This window comes from Ovis canadensis, chromosome 5 (assembly GCF_042477335.2).
Source record: "Ovis canadensis isolate MfBH-ARS-UI-01 breed Bighorn chromosome 5, ARS-UI_OviCan_v2, whole genome shotgun sequence".
NCBI classification, from domain to species: Eukaryota; Metazoa; Chordata; class Mammalia; order Artiodactyla; family Bovidae; genus Ovis; species Ovis canadensis.
The window spans coordinates 32,603,319-32,622,718 of record NC_091249.1 but is presented as its reverse complement, the minus strand read 5'-3'; the positions used below and the strand labels follow the sequence as shown (position 1 = coordinate 32,622,718).

The 19,400-nt window shown below is 53.8% G+C and overlaps 1 protein-coding gene across 2 annotated transcripts; it reads left to right on the top strand.

Moving 5' to 3' along the window:
- The first annotated feature begins 1,439 nt into the window (after window positions 1-1,439).
- ANKRD24 (ankyrin repeat domain 24) lies at window positions 1,440-19,065 on the top strand. 2 transcript variants are annotated; one of them, XM_069589422.1, is made up of 20 exons: window positions 1,440-1,548; window positions 2,506-2,636; window positions 2,714-2,802; window positions 4,020-4,084; window positions 4,618-4,675; window positions 6,896-6,966; window positions 7,385-7,491; window positions 7,669-7,854; window positions 8,339-8,378; window positions 9,242-9,322; window positions 9,460-9,567; window positions 10,349-10,393; window positions 10,482-10,580; window positions 11,403-11,475; window positions 11,723-11,841; window positions 12,045-13,565; window positions 15,858-16,025; window positions 18,139-18,264; window positions 18,475-18,540; window positions 18,726-19,065. In XM_069589422.1, the coding sequence occupies exons 1-20, from the start codon at window positions 1,510-1,512 to the stop codon at window positions 18,801-18,803; spliced, it is 3,270 nt and encodes a 1,089-aa protein (XP_069445523.1). In that variant the 5' UTR covers window positions 1,440-1,509; the 3' UTR covers window positions 18,804-19,065. The 2 variants fall into 2 exon arrangements, with proteins under 2 accessions (XP_069445523.1, XP_069445521.1); XM_069589420.1 differs by lacking the exon at window positions 1,440-1,548 and adding an exon at window positions 2,069-2,405.
- The last annotated feature ends 335 nt before the right edge of the window (window positions 19,066-19,400 follow it).

Here is a 19,400-nt window from a genome sequence, read left to right as displayed (position 1 = left end):
ACCTCAGTGACAGCAAGGACAACTGTCTTTGCCACCACTGAGTCCCAAGGTGCAGGGTTGTGCCAGGCACCCTCTAGGACTCGTGGACTAAATGAATGCAATTGGCTTATGAGTCATGCCTTCACTGAGCAAACATTCACCAACTGCCTCACCCCACCCTGGGATCCAAGGCCCTTTGCCAGGGAGGCCTCAGTGGGACTCTGCTCTCAAGGGGCTCCCAATCTGAGAACGGAATGAGGGGAACACAGACCTTCCCATCTCCTTGGAGTTAGAGCTAAAGCTGGTGTCCTCACTGTCTTTCAGTGGTTTAACTGAGCACCTACTATGTCCTGAGTCCCAGGATGCAGGGCTAGATATGCAGACATAAACCGTCTCTCTCTGTGATGAATGAATCTGTGTTTGTAGCACACTTGCTTTGTGTCAGGCACTATGTGCTGCAGAGGTCCCCAACCTTTTTGGCACCAGGAGTCAGTTCTGGGGAAGACAATATTTCCATGAGCCCGGGGTGTGGGGGTGGGGATAGTTTCAGGATGATTTAAGTGCATTACATTTATTTTGCAGTTTATTTCTATTTTGTGGCAATCTCAGGATTTTCCACCTTAACTTTTAGGGTTAGGGTTCAAGTTCCTCAGAATCTGATGCCCCTGCAGATCTGACAAGAGGCGGGGTTCAGGCAGTTAAACATCAATGAAGCTTCTCGGTTGCCCACCACTTACCTCCTGCTATGCAGCCTGGTTGGTTGCCCACCACTTACCTCCTGCTATGCGGCCTGGTTCATAACAGGCCACCAACAGATACTGGTCCATGGCTGGGGGGCTGGGGACCCCTGATATATAGCATCTCATTTAGTCCTCCCAGTAACCTTCTGCAGTAGGTACTGTTTAATAGGAAACCCATTTCCTGGATGAGGAAAGTGAAATCCAAAGCAGGTAAGTATCTTGGCCCAGCTTGTAGGTGGTAAATGCGAGTGTGTGGAGGGTGGCACTGGGGTGGGGGTGGGGGATGGTGTCCTGGATTCAAATTCAGGTTTGTCAAGACTGCAGAAAAGACCCACTGGCCGATGAATGAATGAATGATTGACAGCCCGGATGGCCCAGCAGCAGTGGGGCCAGGCCGAGTCACCCGAGACCCCCGCATCCCCCATTCCCCGGCCAGCTCAAAGGAGGCGGAGACGGATGCAGTCGGGTCCCTGGAGATGCTGGGAGCATGGCCCCCTTTGCCTCAGCCTCCTGGTGGCGAGAAGGTCAGGTCTGGCCTCGGCGGTACCCCTCCCCCAGAGCCCATCCCCGCTCCCTGGCGCTCTCCCCCACCCGTAGGGGAGGGGCCGGGAGGGGGGCGGCAGGCGGGGCGCGGGGGAGGGGCGGCGTCTGGTTTGGCTAGACCGCGCGGGCCTGGCGGCCGAGCTCCGGCTTTGCGGGCCCCTGCCTCCGGCCCCTCTGGCCCCTCCGACCGGGTCACCTCCCGGAGCCCGGCCGCCCGGCCGCCCGGCCGCCCGGCGCCCTGGACGCCATGAAGCAGCTGTGTCTGTGCGCCGCCTCCTCCTTCGCGGTAGGGCCGGGGGAGGGGGCGCGGGAGGGGGCTGGCGCGGGCCCTTCCTCCCCTCCCCGCCCCGCCCCGCCCCCTGACCGCTCAGAGCCTAGACCCTCCACCCGCAGACCCGAGAGGGCGAAGCAGGGAGGACAGCGGAAGGGGGGAACAGAGATGGGAGGATGGATGGCACATATGGAGAGACAATTTTGAGGACAGATGGGGACACTTAGGGGAATTTAGAGGGCACTTGGGCGGACAGTTTTGGATGGGATCATCCAGGGGGACAATTTGGGTGATACTTTGACCTTTTTTGGGGAAAAAATATTGACATTTGGAGAACAATTTTGGAGGACGTCTGAAAGATTTTGGGGGGAGGACATTTTGGGGACATTTGACGGGGTCATTTGAGGGATGAATTTGGGGAAAGATGCATTTAGGACATTTGCGGGACAATCTTGGCGTCTCAGGGGCAGAAAAAAGGTAGCTGGCAGAGGACAGTGTGAGGGACATTTAAGGAACCTTTAGTGGTTCCTTTGGGAAGACTTTGGAGGGCAGTTCAGGAAGACGTGGTGAGGTGATATTAGAAAGGCGGGTTTCACCAAGAGATGGCTAGGGACCTAGGTTTGGGGGACAGGCTCTTGGAAAGATGCTGGGAGCTGAGCTGGGGATGGTTTAATGGTACGGTTGCTGGCAGTGGTAAAGGACAGCTGGGGAGGCAGGTGCTAAGGACCCAGGCTGGAGGTATGCTGTCTCAGGCCCCCACCCAGGACCACTTCCCCCGGCAGCTGCGGCTCAGCCCCACTGACCTCGGCTCCTGCCCGCCCTGTGGCCCCTGCCCCATCCCGAAGCCAGCGGCAGCCAGAGGCAGGCGCCAGGCAAGTGCCCAGGACCAGCGGCGAGAGCCCAGAGCCCCGGCAGGGGAGTGGGGAGGGACAGTGTCCACCAGTCCCACGTTCCTCTGGGTGTGCCCCGCAGAGCCAGGACTGGGGCAAAAGTGACGAGCGGCTGCTGCAGGCGGTGGAGAACAACGATCCCACACGGGTGGCCTCCCTCATCGCCCGCAAGGGGCTGGTGCCCACCAAGCTGGACCCCGAGGGCAAGTCCGCGTGAGTCTCCATGTCCTGGGGGTGTGAGGGCTGAGGGGTGGCCACCCTGCAGTTGACCCCTGACCTCTGGCCTCCAGATTCCACCTGGCAGCCATGAGGGGTGCAGCCAGCTGTCTTGAGGTGATGCTGGCACACGGCGCCAACGCCATGAGCACGGACGGGGCAGGTACTACCCACCGGCCCTGGGGGTGGGAGGAGGAACTCTGACCAGGTGCCCAGCCTGAGGGTCCAGTCACGCCCTGCTTCATGGTCTCAGTGTCCTGCTGAAAAGGGGGGTTCCCTTCAGTGCCCCTGGGGACAGGAGCATGTCGGGCTGCAGTACCCAAGGATGGAGATTGGTTGGCAGTAGACCGACTGAGTCAACTTGTGAATTGGGGGAGCTGGGACTCAGGTAGTGGCTGAGTCAGAGGAAGCAGCAGAAACAGAGGAGTGTCTGAGCTTGAGGAGCATCTGAGGGCATGAGTATAACTAGTATAGTTTTTTGGGGGGAGTATCTGAGGTTCATGGAGTAGCTGGGGTTTAGCGGTAGCAGGAGCTCAGGGAGTAATGAGGCATGGGGCATAGCCAGGTGTAGGAGCCAGAATGTATGGAGTACTGGGGATTTACAGAGTAATCAAAGATAGGGACATAGCTGGCACTTTGATATAGTTGAGCTTAATAAGAATAGCTAGGGCTTCCCTGGTAGCTCAGCTGGTAATGAATCCACCTGCAATACAGAAGACCCGGATCAATTCCTGGGTCGGGAAGATCTCCTGGAGAAGGGATAGGCTACCCACTCCAGTATTCTTGGGTTTCCCTGGTGGCTCAGACAGTGAATAATCTGCCTGCAATGTGGGAGACCCAGGTTTGATCCCTGGGTTGGGAAGATCTCCTGGAGGAGGGAATGGCAACCCATTCCAGTATTCTTGCCTGGAGAATCCCCATGGACAGAGGAGCCTGGCAGGCTACAGTCCCTGGGGTCTAAAAGAGTTGGACCCGACTGAGCAACTAAGCACAGCACATAAAGTAGCTGGGGACCTGGGGAGCAGCTGGAGACACTGGGGAGTAGCTGGGGACCTAAGGAGTAGCTGGGCTTCTGGGAAGTTGCTGGGGACCAGCCGGGGACCTGGGGAGTAGCTGGGAACAGAGGGAGCAGCTGAGGATCATAGTGCTTGAGGAATGGAAAGATGTGGAGTGTAGCTAGGATGAGATTGTCTGAGACACAGACCATCTGGGACTTGGAGAGTCTCTGCTCCCAGGAGTAGCAGGGTTTTGAGAATACCTGGGTTTGGAGACTAGCTAGAGTCATCACAATTATTGACACAGGTTTGGTGGAGGGGCAGCAGAAGCTCCCTGAGTATCTGAAGCTCTAGTACATTCTAGAATATTCATGTTCCCTTTTAGGTTACAACGCCCTCCACCTGGCCGCTAAGTACGGGCACCCACAGTGCTTGAAGCAACTACTGCAGGTCATTTCTTTTCCTGTCTCCAACACTTCCCAACCCCCTGATACTCCCCTGCCCTGACTATTCCTGATGAGTTCCAGCAATTCATGGAAGCCCCAGATACACGCCGAATCCTAGGTCTTCCTTGGCCCCTTTTACTCCTCAGTCCTAGCTACTCCCTGGACAGTGAGACTCTCCAAGTATCCAGCTATGTCCCATATCCAAGAAATACTCTGAATAGCGGATGTCTCCTGAGTCCCACCTTCTCTCTAAACTCTGGATACTCTCTTAGCCGTAGCCACTTTCAGGGCTCCCACCTACTCCCCAAACCCCCAGCTGCCCCTGGGCTCCCAGCTAATCCCTCTTCCTCACCAATTTTCGTAAGAGTCAAGATGGGGGCCCAAGAGGAGTGGGTTCCACAGAGCAGGTGGGTGGGTGGGAGAGGGGAAGGGCCAAGGAGCCTGAAATACAGCAGAGCCCAAGGAAGAGCCATTCCTAGAGAAATTAGGCAACAAATAAGGATGGCTCCACCTCCAATGACCCATCCCTCCCCCCAGGCATCCTGCGCAGTGGATACAGTGGACAGCAGTGGGTGGACCGCCCTGCATCATGCAGGTGGGTACAGCCCAGCCTCACCCTGGCCACCATGGCCCCCGGAGGCTGAGCTTGGGGGTTGTTCTACCTGGGGCTCTGGGGACGTGCCTGGGACATATTCCACCTTCTTCCTCACGGAGCCCCTTGCTCTGCATTATCGTTTTCTCTTTTTTCTTTGGCTGTACTGCGTCTTCATTGCATCATCCTTCACTGAAGTGCACACGCTTCTCCAGTTGTGATTCACAGTAGTTGCAGCGTTCAGGCTTCGTTGCTCCGCAGCATGAAGGGTCTTAGTTCCCCGACCAGGGATCGAACCCAAGTCCCTTGCATTGGAAGGCAAATTCTTAGCCACTGGAGCACCATTGGACGGACAAGGGAATTGAGTCCTGTAAACAAGGAAGTGGGGAGGATCCAGGCAGCCTGACCTCAAAGCACAGCCTACTGTATGCCAGGCCTGGGTGAGGACGATTGGAGGGTTATTGCTTCAAGGAACTCCTAGGGAACCTCAGGAAGGCTGAAGGTCTTCATAATCATCAAATCCAAACTTTTCCAAGGGAGGGGAAGAGACCCAAACCCCTTGAGGCAGAGCCCAGCCCAGTGTCTGTACACCAGGCCCATGACATTTGGCAATGTCTTCCACTTGATGACTCTCAAGGGAAAACATGAAATACATTTGCTTTGGAGTTTTATTTAGTTGAAACATTCCCTGCAGTTACAGTACGCTGCCACCTAGTGGTAGCAAAGCCTTTGCTCACTTTATGGAAGCTTCTTGGTTTTTTTCATTCAATAAATATTTGTCAAGTGTCTGCTGTGTGCCAGGCTCTGTTCTAAACAGTGAGATTACGACAGCAAACAAAATCCCATAAGCCCTTGGGCACACAGCAGATAATAACATAGAGTTTATTTATTTTTTTGTAGCTTTTTTTTTCTTATTTTATCTTTATGGCCATGGTGAGGCATGTGGGAGCTTAGTTCCCTGACCAGGGATTGAACTCGGGCCCCCTGCAGTGCAAACATGGGATTTTAATCACTGAACCACCAGGGAGGTCCAAAAGTTTGATGATTTCCAGTAGCACTCCCTTGCACAAAGCCTTCTCTTCCCTCTCTGAGGCTCTGGACATACACACCCTGTCCTACTTCTTTGACGACCAAGTCCTCCCAAGCTGCTCCCTGCCTCAGGGTCCATGTCCATGCAGTGACCTCTGCCCTTCCCCTTTCACCATCAGAACTCAGAACTCAGATCAAATCCCAATAAGCCTGCTGAACCTCAGCAGAGGTCTGATCTCTCTAGTAAACAGTAACACTCTTTGGGGAATTCCCTGGCAGTCCAGTGGTTAGGGTTCCAAGCTTCCACTACAGGGGTTGTGAGTTCGATCCCTGGTCAGGGAATTAAGGTCCCACATGCCACGTGGAGTGGCCAAAAAGAAAAAAAATTAACATTCTTTGTATGATGGTTTGGTATATAGTCAATATACAGTTAATACCGGTTGAACAAAAAAGGGATAAATAGTTGAAAATCAGTGAAAAATTCCACTCTAAGAGGGAGCCACAGGCTTCCCTAGTGGCTCAGTGGTAAAGAATCCACTTGCACTGCAGGAGACGGGAAAGGCACAGGTTCAATCCCTGGGTCAGGAAGATCCCCTGGAGGAGGGCATGGCAACCCACTCCAGTATTCTTGCCTGGAGCATCCCATGGACAGAGGAGCCTGGTGGGCTACAGTCCACAGGGTTGCAAAGAGTCGGATATGACTAAAGCAACTGAGCATGCACGCATGCAAGAGAGAACCACAGTGGAAAGATGAGGAAAGAGCTTTGGGTTGGGAGTTAGAAAACGTGGGTCCTCATTCTGGCTGTCTCTAACCCCCTGAGTGACCGGGGAGCTGGTTGGGGCTCAGTTTCCTCATCTGTAAAATTTAAGTCATATTTTTATTACTGATCTTCTTCTGGGGGAGGTGAGAGTTTCTCATGAAATAAAGGATAAGAATGACACCCAGGGACATACCTGGTGGTCCAGTGGTTAAGAATCTGCCTCCCAACGTAGGGGACACAAGTCAATCCCTGGTCCAGAAAGATTCCACATGCCGAGTGGCACCTAAGTCCATGCACCACAGCTGCTGCCTGTGCTCAGCAATGAAGACCCAGCACAGCCAAAAAAATAATAATAATAATCACCCTCAAGCAGAAGGCCCCTAGAAAATATCAAAGCCTCGCCGTACCTACCCACCCTTCTCTCTTTCTCCAGCCGCTGGCGGCTGCATCTCCTGCTCAGAAATACTCTGCTCCTTCAAGGCCCATCTGAATCCCCGAGATCGGGTGAGTCCCCGGAGTCTTTTGTTGTTGTTGTTCAGTTGCTCAGTCGTGTCTGACTCTGCGACCCCATGGACTGCAGCCCACCAGGCTTCCCTGTCCTTCGCTATCTCCCGGAGCTTGCTCAAACTCATGTCATTAAGTGGCTGATGCCATCCAACCATCTCATCCTCTGCCACCCCCTATTCCTCCTGCCCTCAATCTTTCCCAGCATCGGGGTGTTTTCCAATTAATTGGCTCTTCGCATCAGGTGGCCAAAGTACTGGAATCTTTGGGGAAAGTGCATTTGAGGTATCCCAGGCACGCTTTGAAAAGTGTGAAGATCCGGAGTGAACTTAGGGGGCCCATCACAGGCTTCCCAACCTCCCAGAGTCAGTCTCTCATGTCTTGTCCTGTCTCATGCTCTCCCCACCCCCTCCCTCAGCTGGGTACTACACCCCTCATCATTGCAGCTCAGATGTGCCACACGGATCTGTGCCGCCTCCTCCTGCAGCAAGGGGCTGCAGCGAATGACCAGGACCTTCAAGGCAGGTGAGCCTCTCCCCTCCCAGCCAGGTCACTGTGTGCTGTGTGACCTTGGGCAAGTCTCTTAACCTCTCTGGGTGTGAGATCTAGTGTGTCTTCCTCTCTCAACCCAGCCTGGGTGTTGAGGAGGGTGTGGAGGTTTGAACATATCCTCGCCCCCTCAGCAGCCTCCTTTTCTGGTAGGACGGCCCTGATGCTGGCCTGTGAGGGAGCCAGCCCCGAAACAGTGGAGGTGCTGCTGCAGGGCGGCGCCCAGCCGGGCATCACAGATGCGCTGGGCCAGGATGCTGCTCACTACGGCACCCTGGCAGGGGACAAGCTCATCTTGCACCTCCTACAGGAGGCAGCCCAGCGCCCCTCACCACCCAGCGGTATGCAAACCCCACCTCGTAACAGTTTCAAGCACCCCCTTCCCTCCACTAGGTAGTCTCTTGCCTCTCCTTTCTCTCGCTTCCTCCTGTGGATAGTTTCAAGGTATCCCTGTTCATATTATAGGAGGTTTTGTTGCTGCCCTCACACTGCTCGGGGTAGTTTCAAGGCGCCCCAGAGCTTTTAGAGTAGTCTAGGGGTCAACTCTGTGTTCCTGGGGCATCTTATTCTTGGATCTTTGCCTTCCCTAAGAATTGGCCCTCCCAATCTCCCCATTCTGGAGATGCTATTGTTCTCTCTTTTTGAGAGTTGCAAGGCCCTTCCTATGAGCATTTTGTCAAAATGGTTAGTTCCTACCTTAAAAGTCCTGATTCTGGGGGGGGGATTGGGAGATCCCTCAAGTTCCCTGGGCTAACAAATGCCCTTCCTAGGGCTAGGAAGGGAGTCCCTGACACAGTGCCTGACCCTGCTTCCCTCTCTCCCCTGCTCTCGCAGAGGATGATTCGGGCGAGGCATCGTCTCAGGTATGGATCCCTAAGCATTGAGTGAGTCCCCACCCCCCCACCCCCACACACCCCTGCACACACTGCCTTTCCCCTTGACCCAAGCTCCCTGAGAAGAGAAGGAAGAGATGGACCCTTGACTTGGGGTTAATACTTCGAAGGACCTCTTTGGAAGAGTGCTACCTTTAGGGTGGACTTCCCAGGTGGCGCTAGTGGTAAAGAACCCGTCTGCCTTTGCAGGGGATGTAAGAGGAGTGGGTTCGATCCCTGGGTTGGGAAGATCCCCCTGGAGGGATGGCAACCCACTCCAGTATTCTTGCCTGGAGAAATCCCATGGACAGAGGAGCCTGGCAGGCTGCAGTCCATAGGGTTGCAAAGAATCGGACACAACTGAAGTGACTTAGCACACACCTTTAGGGTATGCTGCCACCAAGCGGCAGCAATATCCATAACATAACCACCAGGACTCTGAGAATACTGGGGGCAGGGGCCCAGATCAGAGAGCTGGGGCGGGATGGTAGAGGGAATGAGATTGATAAGGGCTGGTGTGGTCAGGGAAGGAGGCAAGTCTGGCCTCTTTCTCTCAGTCCTACAGGTTTTCAGCTCCACAGGGAAAGGATTTTAAACAGTAGGGTCTCGCTGGGGAAAGTACCAGGGTGCAAAAAGGGACAGAGGGTAAAGCATAAGATCTGGAACTCTCAGGGGATGTGGTCTTATCCCTTTCTATGCTGGGATAAGTGAGGGCCAGAGAGGCACGGATTCACGCAAGATCACCCAGGAAGCGAGGGCAGAGTTGGGGCTAGTGCCACACAGTGGGCTGTGTTGGTTTATTTGGGTGGGAGGCTGGCATGTCGCCCATATCCCCCATCTACCCCTATCCCCAGAATTCTGTGTCCAGCCATGACAAGCAAGGGGCCCCCAAGAAGCGGAAGGCACCTCAACCCCCCACCAATATCCCAGTGCCGGTGAGAGATGCCCTGGCCGTGGGGAAGAGTTGGGGGGGGGGTGTTGCCTCTAGGTAGCACGGGGAGAAAGTTCTGGCTCAGGTATGGGAGGACGCAGTCCTTGGGCCTCATTGAAGGTGGTGGGGTGGGGAGCACAGGATGACCAGGATGCCTACGAGGAGATCGTGCGGCTGCGACAGGAAAGGGGCCGCCTGCTACAGAAGATCCGGGGCCTAGAGCAGCACCAGGAACGAAGAAAGCAGGAGGTGGGGGGCAGCAGAGACACGGGCCTGGGGCTAAGCCTGGGGTGGGTGCCATTCTAGGGGGATACTCCCCTCCCTGCCTTCGCCCTCCTCCCTCTCTCCCCACCCACTCACTCTGCTCCAGCCACACAAGCCTCCTGGCTCTTCCTCCAACATACCAGGCCTGGTCCTCTGTACACTGTGCCCTCTGCCGGGAACACCTTCTCCCAGCTGTCCGTATGATTCCTTCTCGCCCCTCCTATAGGTCTTTGCTCAAATGCACCTCCCCTACCCAACTTATTTAAAATTTTAACACCCCCATTCACTTATCAGTCCCCTTTGTTTTCATTCAAAGCACTGCTATTAGATATACTATACATTGTATTCATATTTACTCATTGGCCTGTGAACCCACAAGGGCAGGCTTGGTTGATGGTGCCTCACTCACCATAACTGCCTAGTAAGTATTGGATGATGAATATTTGAGTGAGTGAGTGAATGAATAAATGAAGGAGACAGGAGTTCCCTGGTGGTCCAGTGTCTAAGGCTCTGTGCTGCCACTGCAGGGAGCATGGATTTGATCCCTGGTTGGGGAACTAAGATCCCAAATGCCATACTACACAACCAAAAATAATGGTAATAAGTGAATGCATGCATGAATGAATGAGTTAGTGGCTCCAAAGGGGGTCTGGCACAAAATAGGCCAGAGGACATCTGTGGTGGGGATGGAAGGTCACTGAGCAGGAGGTGGGCCGGGTAGGGCCCCCAGCCCAGATCTAAGCCCAGTCCCCACTTCTTCTGTCAGCTGCCAGAGGCAGAGGCCAGCTCCCTCCACAGCCTGGAGAGACAGGTAGGGTGGAAGGTGGGAGGAAGTGGACCCCCAGCTGCCTGGTGTTTTCTCCTGGAGGGCCACTGAGACCACCACTCCCTCCCTGCAGGTCCAAGAGCTACAGCAGCTGCTGGCTGAGAAGCAGGAGGAGAAGGAGAGCTTGGGCCGGGAGGTGGAGAGTTTGCAGAGCAGGCTGTCCCTTCTGGAGGTGGGCCCAATGGGGAGGAAGGCAGGGGTGGGGCCACCAGGAGGTGGGGTATTTCTTCTGCGGCAGCTGCATGATAACCACACTAATACAGATAGTCTCACACACATGCAAACACAGAACAGACAAACGTACAAACATAGGGACGTATAGATAACAAACACACGTACACATAATGAACACTTTCAGAAATCTGCAGTCACCCATACTCATGTACATGCAGAGATGGACAACATTTATGTATATGAGGTCTTATACATGCGACAGGCAAACACAACAAACACATCTGCGAATATGCCATCTCACCCACACAACAAATACTTGGGCACACACAACAGATACTTCTCATTCAATCACATACCTAGGCAACACATTCACAAATTCATGTATTCACACAAATATTTCTCAAATAAAGCAAACAGATACAGGTACACAATCATACATACACATACACAAATACAAAACAGTCACACACCACAGACTACAAGTGCAAAATCACACACACTCACAGGAACTCACACAGGAGAGGCTGGGGCCGCTGTGCACGCCCCACAGGGCACACACGTGCACATACATGCTCACTGCAGACCTATAAACCCTGAGCCACTGTTGCAGGGACTTGCACCCAGGCAGACACATGTGGCCCCACACAGAATCCCAGACACACCCTTTCAAGGATGCACTGCCATCCCTCCCTTGGCCCCACATACCAGACAGCATATACAACCCTCGCTATTGGGGTTATGATCACACATTCACGGGGGAGACATGGAGGCTGGAGGGAGGGCAGGACCTCAAGTTGAATCTGTTTTCCCCCGCCCCTAGAATGAGCGGGAGAACACCAGCTATGATGTGGCCACCCTGCAGGATGAGGAGGGTGAGCTACCTGAATTCCCAGGTGAGACCCCACCTGCCTTCCCCCTGCCCACCTCCACCCCCCACCATGTCTGGGGCCCCAGTTGTCACAGCTTTAACCCACAGGCATGGAGAGAGGTTGAAGTTGGGAGGGAGCCTAGCGGACACTCACAGTTTATGCCATTCCTAGAAGCGTGCCTGCCCCGGGGCCCCTGACTCACAGCTCCAGACCCCCAACTCCCATTCCTTGTGACTGGAACTCTGGGGCCTGAGTCTGTGTTCCCTGCCAGGGGCTGAGGTGCTGCTCTCCAAGCAGCTAAGCCTGTCGGCCCAGGAGCTCTTGGCTTCGCTGCAGGAGCAGGTGGCCATGCTCACCAGACAGAACCAGGAGCTGATGGAGAAAGTCCAGGTGGGGAAACCAGGAGCTGATGGAGAAGGTTTCCAGGAGGGAGGGGTGGGGGCAAGTCTGAGGACCCAAGGGGCTGTTTCCCCGGGGGTTTGGGTGGGCACGTGGCTAGCTCTGTGGACAGGGAAAGTTGTGTGGCTGCCCTGCGACCCCCCACACCCACCACGGCCACTTCCACTCTTCCTCGGTTCTCCTGTCCCCACCAGATCCTGGAGCACTTTGAGAAGGACGAGATGGAGGCAGACGGTCCGGCTGAGGTCATTCCTCTGGAGCTCTATGACGCTCTCCAGGCTGAGTTTGACCAGCTCCGCAGGCAGCACGCCAAAGCCCTGCAGGCACTGGAGCAGCAGGAAGCCCGGGAGGCCCTCACAGAAGAGGAGGCAGCCTCTAGGGAGGGCAAAGGTCTGGGAACCAAGACCTTCAGAAATGGGCCACTGGAAATAGAGCTTAACGGCACTGCAGCTCCGGAAATCAGAGTGAATGGAGTCGAGACCACAGACGAGGAGGGTGCAGGAGTAGAAACCACGGAAGCCTTGTTACAGAGCTTGGAAGTGGTGTCCACGATGGCCGAGGCCACAGAAACAAAGCCCACGGACACGGAGGCCTCGGAAACAGAGGGTGTGGGAGCCCAGCCCTTGGAAACAAAGGCCACAGGAGCTGAGGTTACAGAAATGAAAAGTCTAGAAGGAGGAGGAAACCCAGAACCCAAGGCCACAAGAGCAGAGACCACCAGTAAAACAGAAGAGCCAGAAACGAAGCCCAATGGGGTAGGTGCAGTGGAAGAAGAGCTCACAGGCACAGAAGCCACGGGAGTGGGGCGTGGGATCCCGAGGGCCCTCACAGGCCCCATCCTGCACCCGGGTGCTGCAGAGGCCTCAGAAAAGCTGCAGACAGAGCTAGAGACCAGGATCCGCTGCTTGGAGCAGGCGCTTAGGCAGCGCGAGCGGGAGGCGGCCGCGGAGCTGGAGGCGGCCCACGGCAAGTGCGAGGCTGCCGAAGCGGAGGCGGGCCGCCTGCGGGAGCGGGTGCGGGAGGCTGAGGGCGACGGGGCTAGCCGGGTCAGAGATGGGGACACAGGCCAGCTGCGGGCCGCCCTGGAACAGGCCCGCGAGGACCTCCGGGACCGGGACTGCCGTCTCCGGGAGCTGGAGGCGGCCTCGGCCCGGCTGGACGAGGCCCGGGCTGGCCGGCTGCTGGCCGAGGAGGAGGCCCGGGGCCTGCGGGCAGAACTGGCCCGGCGGGAGGAGGCGCGGCTAGAGCTGAGCCGGGAGCTGGAGGCGCTGCGGGAGCAGCTGGTCGCGGCCACGGCCACAGGGGAGCAGCAGCGGGCCGCGGCCGCCGAGCTGGGCCAGGCGCGGGACGCGGCCGAGGCCCGGGCCGCGGAGCTGTCCGCGGCCTGCGAGGAGGCCCGGCGGGGCCTGGCAGAGCTGCGGGCGGCCTCCGAGGCGCTCCGCCAGTCGGCCGTGCCGGCCTCCGAGCACCACCGGCTGCAGGAAGAGGCCCTGGAGCTGCGGGGCCGGGCGGCTTGCCTGGAGCAGGAGGTGGTGGCCGCGGGCAAGGAGGCCGCCCGGCTGCGCGCAGAGCTGGAGCGAGAGCGGGTGGGCAGCATGGCCCGCCTGGAGCACGAGCGCATCGTGGGCGCCCTGCAGGCCGACGTGGCCCGGTTGCAAGGGCAGCTGGAGGAGCTGGGGCGACGCCACGAGAAGACCAGCGCCGAGGTCTTCCAGGTGAGCCTGGGGGAATCCCCACTGGGCACACTGGGCAGCTGCTTGGTGGTCTGTTTGGATCCCACAGCCAGGCGAGGTTTCGACCCCATTGGTTTCAGTCCAGCAGAAACTTGACCATGCTGGTGGACCATTAACCCTGCAGCCATTCTGACCTCCCCGGTGTTTCAACTGGTGTTTTCTGTTTTTAAAACATTTTGTCTTATTTTGACCCCTCATTTGTTTTCTGATGGTTAGCAGGTTTGGAGGTCTGTTTGTTAAACCTCTGCATATCCCACGATCGGGAAGATATTTTCAAAAATTCATCTTTTGAAGTGTAGTTGATTTACAATGCTGTGTTAATTTCTGCCGTGCAGCAGAGTGGCTCAGTTGTGCGTGTATGTATTCTTTTTCATATTCTTTTCTATTATGGTTTCTCACAGGCTATTGAATATATAGTTCCCTGTGCTATAGATAGGACCTTGTTGTTTATGGTGAAGTTTCATTTTGTTTGTTTTGGTTTTTATTTGTTTGTTTTTCTGCACCCTGGGGCATGTGGGATCTTGGTTCTCTGGCCAGGGATTGAACCCAGTTCCCCCTGCGGTGGAAGCTTGGACTCTTAAACCACTGGACCGCCAGGGAAGTCCCAGTGAAAATGTTTTTATGTGCCTTCTTCCAGCATCTTTTTATTTTAATTTCCCAACCACATTTATGCTATGTTTCTAACTGTGGGTGTGGTGTGAGGTAGGAATTAATATTCACCATCTTTTGGTAAGCAGTGAATTGGGCTTTTTACTCTGATATTTTTTCCTTTATTCATTTTCTCTGTTGGTCAAACTGACCCTGTTTTGTTTTTTGTTTAGCCAGCTGTTTTGAGATTGTCGTTTTATCTTAAATCATTTTTGATGCTTCAACCCCCAAATAGGAGGATGTTTTGTATAAGGAGTTTTGATCCAATTATTTTGAACCCAGTAGCTTTTTGTGCTGATTTTCTTTCAAACCAAGAGACTACCTTTCAGGCCCTGAAGGTGTATCTTTTGACTCCGTCTCTTCCCTTAAACATACACACAGGCAAACCAAACCAAATTAAAAAAAAAAAAAGCAATTTTTTTTCAAACAGATGTGGGAATAAAAAGCCACAATTATTAATTGTCATCAGGAAGGCATTTTTCTCTCCATATGTCTGCTTACTCATCTGTGTAATGGAGCTGATAATAATTCTTAATCCTCACATGAAAATTAAATGGTTTAATTTCTGTAAAACACTTAGGACAGTGATGGTACAAGTGATAAATAATTGCAGCCAGGATTATTTTTTTCCAATAGTATACTCTTTTGGGTTTTTTTTTGTTTTTTGTTTTTGGCTGTGCCGCTTGCAGGGATCTTAGTTCCCCAATGAGGGATCAAACCCAGGCCCCCTGCTTTGGAAGCACAGAGTCCTAACCACTGGACTGCCAGGGAATTTCCAAGATCATGTTGTTTTAAACCAGTAAAGCTTGATCTCTTTTTTAGAATTCATGATCCAACTTTAAGTATGCCCATCTTCATACTTATTTTCCAAATTTTACCTTCTCTCTTGACTACTTATTTTGGGGGTAAATTGATTTGAACTTAGTTTTTCTATTTTGTTTTTTAGTTGTTATTGTGTAGCCAGTCTATACTAAGTGAAACATCTAATTATTATCCATTTTTCCTGGAGCTTTATTTCTATAAAGCCCAACGATCCACCCAGGCTCAATTTTTGCAAATCTAACACTGTTCCAACCTTGATATTTTTGTAAAAATGCAGTCACAATTTTTGGACATTTGTTGACTTTTCATCCAGATTCTTCTGTTTTTCCTTCATTTTTGTAAGAAATCTACACACTTTCACACTGGCAGAGAATAAAACGTTAGTTATGATACAATAAAGATAATAACAATAACATTCATTATATAATTTTAATAATAATAGTGACAACATCACAAACTCAAACACAACACTTATTGTATACCAACCACCGTTCCAAGTGTCTTCCAAGTATTTGCTCATTTTATCCTCACAACCACCCTGTGACATGGGGATTTTTATTATCCTCCTTTTATGTATGAGCAGACTGAGGAACAGAAAGCTCATGTCACTTGTCTAAGGACCCACAGCTTGGCAGAGTCAGAATGTTTCTAGTGCCTACAGGAATCCAGGACCCCTGAACCAAATTCCTTGACATCAAATGGCCTTGAATGTCCCAAGATTTCTGTGGAAGGGTAGGATCATTTTGGTCCAGGCTTCTTTGGGGTCCAAATGTCCTCACAGTCACATGTGGGCTTGGGCTGCAGGTGCAGCGGGAGGCACTGTTCATGAAGAGTGAGCGACATGCGGCTGAAGCCCAGCTGGCCCTGGCTGAGCAGCAGCTTCGGGGGCTACGAGCTGAGGCCGAGCGGGCACGCCAGGCCCAGAGCCGTGCCCAGGAGGCCCTGGAGAGGGCCAAGGAGAAGGACAAGAAGGTGGGTTCCCTTTCCTTGTGCTCTGCCGGGAGGTCTCCCACTCAACAGACATTGGAAGGAATCTAAGGATGTCCCAGCTGAATGGGTCTTGGGAAGTCATCCAATTTTCCAGATGAGCAAACAGGCTCCCAGAGGTGAACTGAGGGGCTCAGAGTCACACAGCACACCTCGAGACAGTGGACAGGAGCCCCAGGTGCCTTTGCACACAGTCACCCGGCTACAACCTGCTGTGTGTCCCTGGGCAAGTCACTCAACCTCTCTGAGCCCCAGTTTCTACCTTTGTAAACTGAAGATAAAGTTGTGATAAGGATTATGGTTTATTTATAGCAAGGTCCTTCCCTCTCAGCACTAGTGACATTTAGGGATAGGCCATTCTTCTTTTTGAAAAATATTTATTTGGCTGCACCAGGCCTTAGTTGCTGCACACAAGATCTTCGATTTTCATTACTGCACGTGGGATTTGGTTGCAGAATGTGGGATCTAATTCCCTGACCTGGGATCGAAACCAGGCCCCCAGCACTGGGAGCTCAGAGACTTACCCGCTGGACCACCAAGGAAGTCCCAGGGGCTAGGTTATTCTCTGTGGGGGACCATTCTGGGTATTGCAGGGTGTGGAGCAGCATCCCTGGTCCCTGCCCACTTGATACAAGGAGACCCCCCAGTCCTGACAAACAGATGCCTCCAGATATCGCCTGGCATCCCCTGGAGATAGGATCACCCCTGATTGAGAACCTCTGATCCACGGAAGTAACAACAAAGCCCAGCATGCATTGAGTGCCTGCTGTTTGCCAGCACAGCTTAAAATTAATCTCTGTTCAGAGTCACAGCAACCTATAAAGTTGAGAACGATGATTCTCCTTACCTTACAGATGAGGAAACAGATTTCAAGTGGTTAGGTCATATTCCCAAGATCTCCCACTAGGCAAGGGGAGAGAAAGACCCAAACCCTGGCCCAAGTAACCCAGCCCCACCAGGATAGGCTGCTTTTGTCCCCCTTGTTCTGTCTGTCTCCACTTTCACCTTCTGGAGACTCCCAAGATCTGTGCACTATTTCTGCAGAGGGCCAGATGGTCACTGATTTTGGCCCTGCCTTGCCACGATACTCAGCTCTGCCACTGAAGAGGGGCCATAGACTTGGCATCGAATGGGCGTGGCCACATATAAATAAAAATTTACATATGACCATGGAGTTGTGAATTTGGTATAATTTTCATGTGTCAGAAAATATAATTCTTCTTTTGATTTCCTCCCCCTGCCCTGATGATTTTTTAAAAATATTTATTTATTGGGCTTCCCTGGTGGCTCAGACAGTAAAGAATCTGCCTACAATGTTGGAGACCTGGGCTTGATCCCTGGGCCAGGAAGATCATCTGGAGGAGGCGATGGCAACCTGCTCCAGTTTTCTTGCCTGGAGAATTCCATGGACAGAAGAGCCTGTTAGGTTACAGTCCATGGGGTCACAAAGAGTTGGACATGACTGAGCGACTGATCACGTTTATTTATTTGGCTGTGCCTGGTCTTAGTTGTGTCACCAGGGATCATTGATCTTGCAGCCTGCAGCTAAGCAGCGTGAAGCTTCGGTTGCGGCATGTCGCAGCATGTCAGATCTACTTCCCCAACCAGGGGTGGAACCCCGGCCCCCTGCACTGGGAGCACAGATTCTTAGCCCCTAGACCACCTTCTCGGAGAAGGCAATGGCACCCCACTCCAGTACTCTTGCCTGGAAAATCCCATGGGTGGAGGAGCTTGGTAGGCTGTGGTCCATGGGGTCACTAAGAGAGCGACTTCATTTTCACTTTTCACTTTCATGCATTGAAGAAGGAAATGGCAACCCACTCCAGTGTTCTTGCCTGGAGAATCTCAGAGGTGGGGGAGTCTGGTGGGCTGATGTCTATGGGGTCGCACAGAGTCGGATATGACTGAAGTGACTTAGCAGCAGCAGCAGACCACCTTCTGACGATTTAACCTGTGAAAACCATTCTTAGCTAATGGGCTGGACTTAGCCTGCAGGGAGGGTTCTGTGAAGTCCGAGGCTCTTCCTGCTGCCCGGGAGAGGTCCCCAGGTCCCCACCCCAGGCTCAGGTGCTGGCTGACTCTCCCACCCTCACCCCAGATCACAGAGCTCTCCAAGGAGGTCTTCAGTCTTAAGGAGGCGCTGAAGGACCAGCCGGGGGGCCCAGACTCTTTGGAGGTGGAAGCCCTCCGTGACCAAGTGAAGGCTCTGCGGGAGCAGCTAGAGGTGAGCCTCGCCTGCTCGTTGGGCACAAGGTCCCTGGACGGTGACGGGCAGGCAGGCAGTGCACATGGAGGAAAGTAGTTCAGTATTTTAGCAAGCAGCACTGCCATGCTGTTGCGTGCCATCAAAACAGGGGCTCGGTGCAAAGGGGGCTTTTTGGCATAGCTTGGAGGGGGTCCTGCTTTTCTGAGCTCCCCTCCCCTACACCCACAGGAGGCTGCCAGGGACCACAGTGCTGTGGTGGCCTTGTACAGGAGCCACCTCCTCTACGCCATTCAGGTGAGCTCACTGGCTTTGGGGGCACTACTGCTGCTCTCTGGGCCTTAGTTTCCCTATCTGTACAATGGGAGGCTGGTGGAGGGAAGAGGAGCAAGGGACAGGGAGGGAGGGGGATAAAGAAACTGGGTGGGGTGGTGGGAGAGAATGCCCAGGCTCCCTCTGCTCCCACCCTCCCCACTCCTCAGGGTCAGATGGATGAAGACGTGCAGCGAATTCTGAGTCAGATTCTGCAGATGCAGAGGCTCCAGGCCCAGGGCCGCTGAGAGCAGCGTACTGCCCTCTGCCCCCCTAGGCCTCTCACAGGGGCTTCGGGACTCATGCCTTGACCCGCACTTGGAGACCAGCCTGGGCCCCTTCCACACTGCTTCACTGCCTCCACCAGCCCCTGCGTGCACTGGGAAGTCTAGACCCCCGCGCTGACCACGACGACTCCTGCCACCAGGGAATCTGAGTTCTCTCCCCCACGTCCGGTCCCAAATGCTATCCCAGGAATAAAAAGCTCATAGAGCAGAGCAGAGGATGAAAGTGTCGTGTGGCCTGATTGCTGGGCCCCACTGCAAGGAGGGGAGGGAGTGGCCCAGAGCAGGGATTAGGGATTAGGGTGAGGAGAGTGAGGCAGGACTCAGTCCCCAAGATGGACACTGTGCTGTGCTGTGCTAAGTAGCTGCAGTTGTGTCCGGCGTTGGAAGCTCGGAACCCTAACCCCTGGACAACCAGAGAAGTCTAGTTACTGCAGTATTTTGAAAAGTCAGAATGGGTGCCCCGGAGTTCGTGGTGAACAATATATCCAAGCGTTAAGTGAAGACAGAATCTGAGATCGTACATCTTACTTCACTGTTCTCACATGAAGCCTGTTCCTG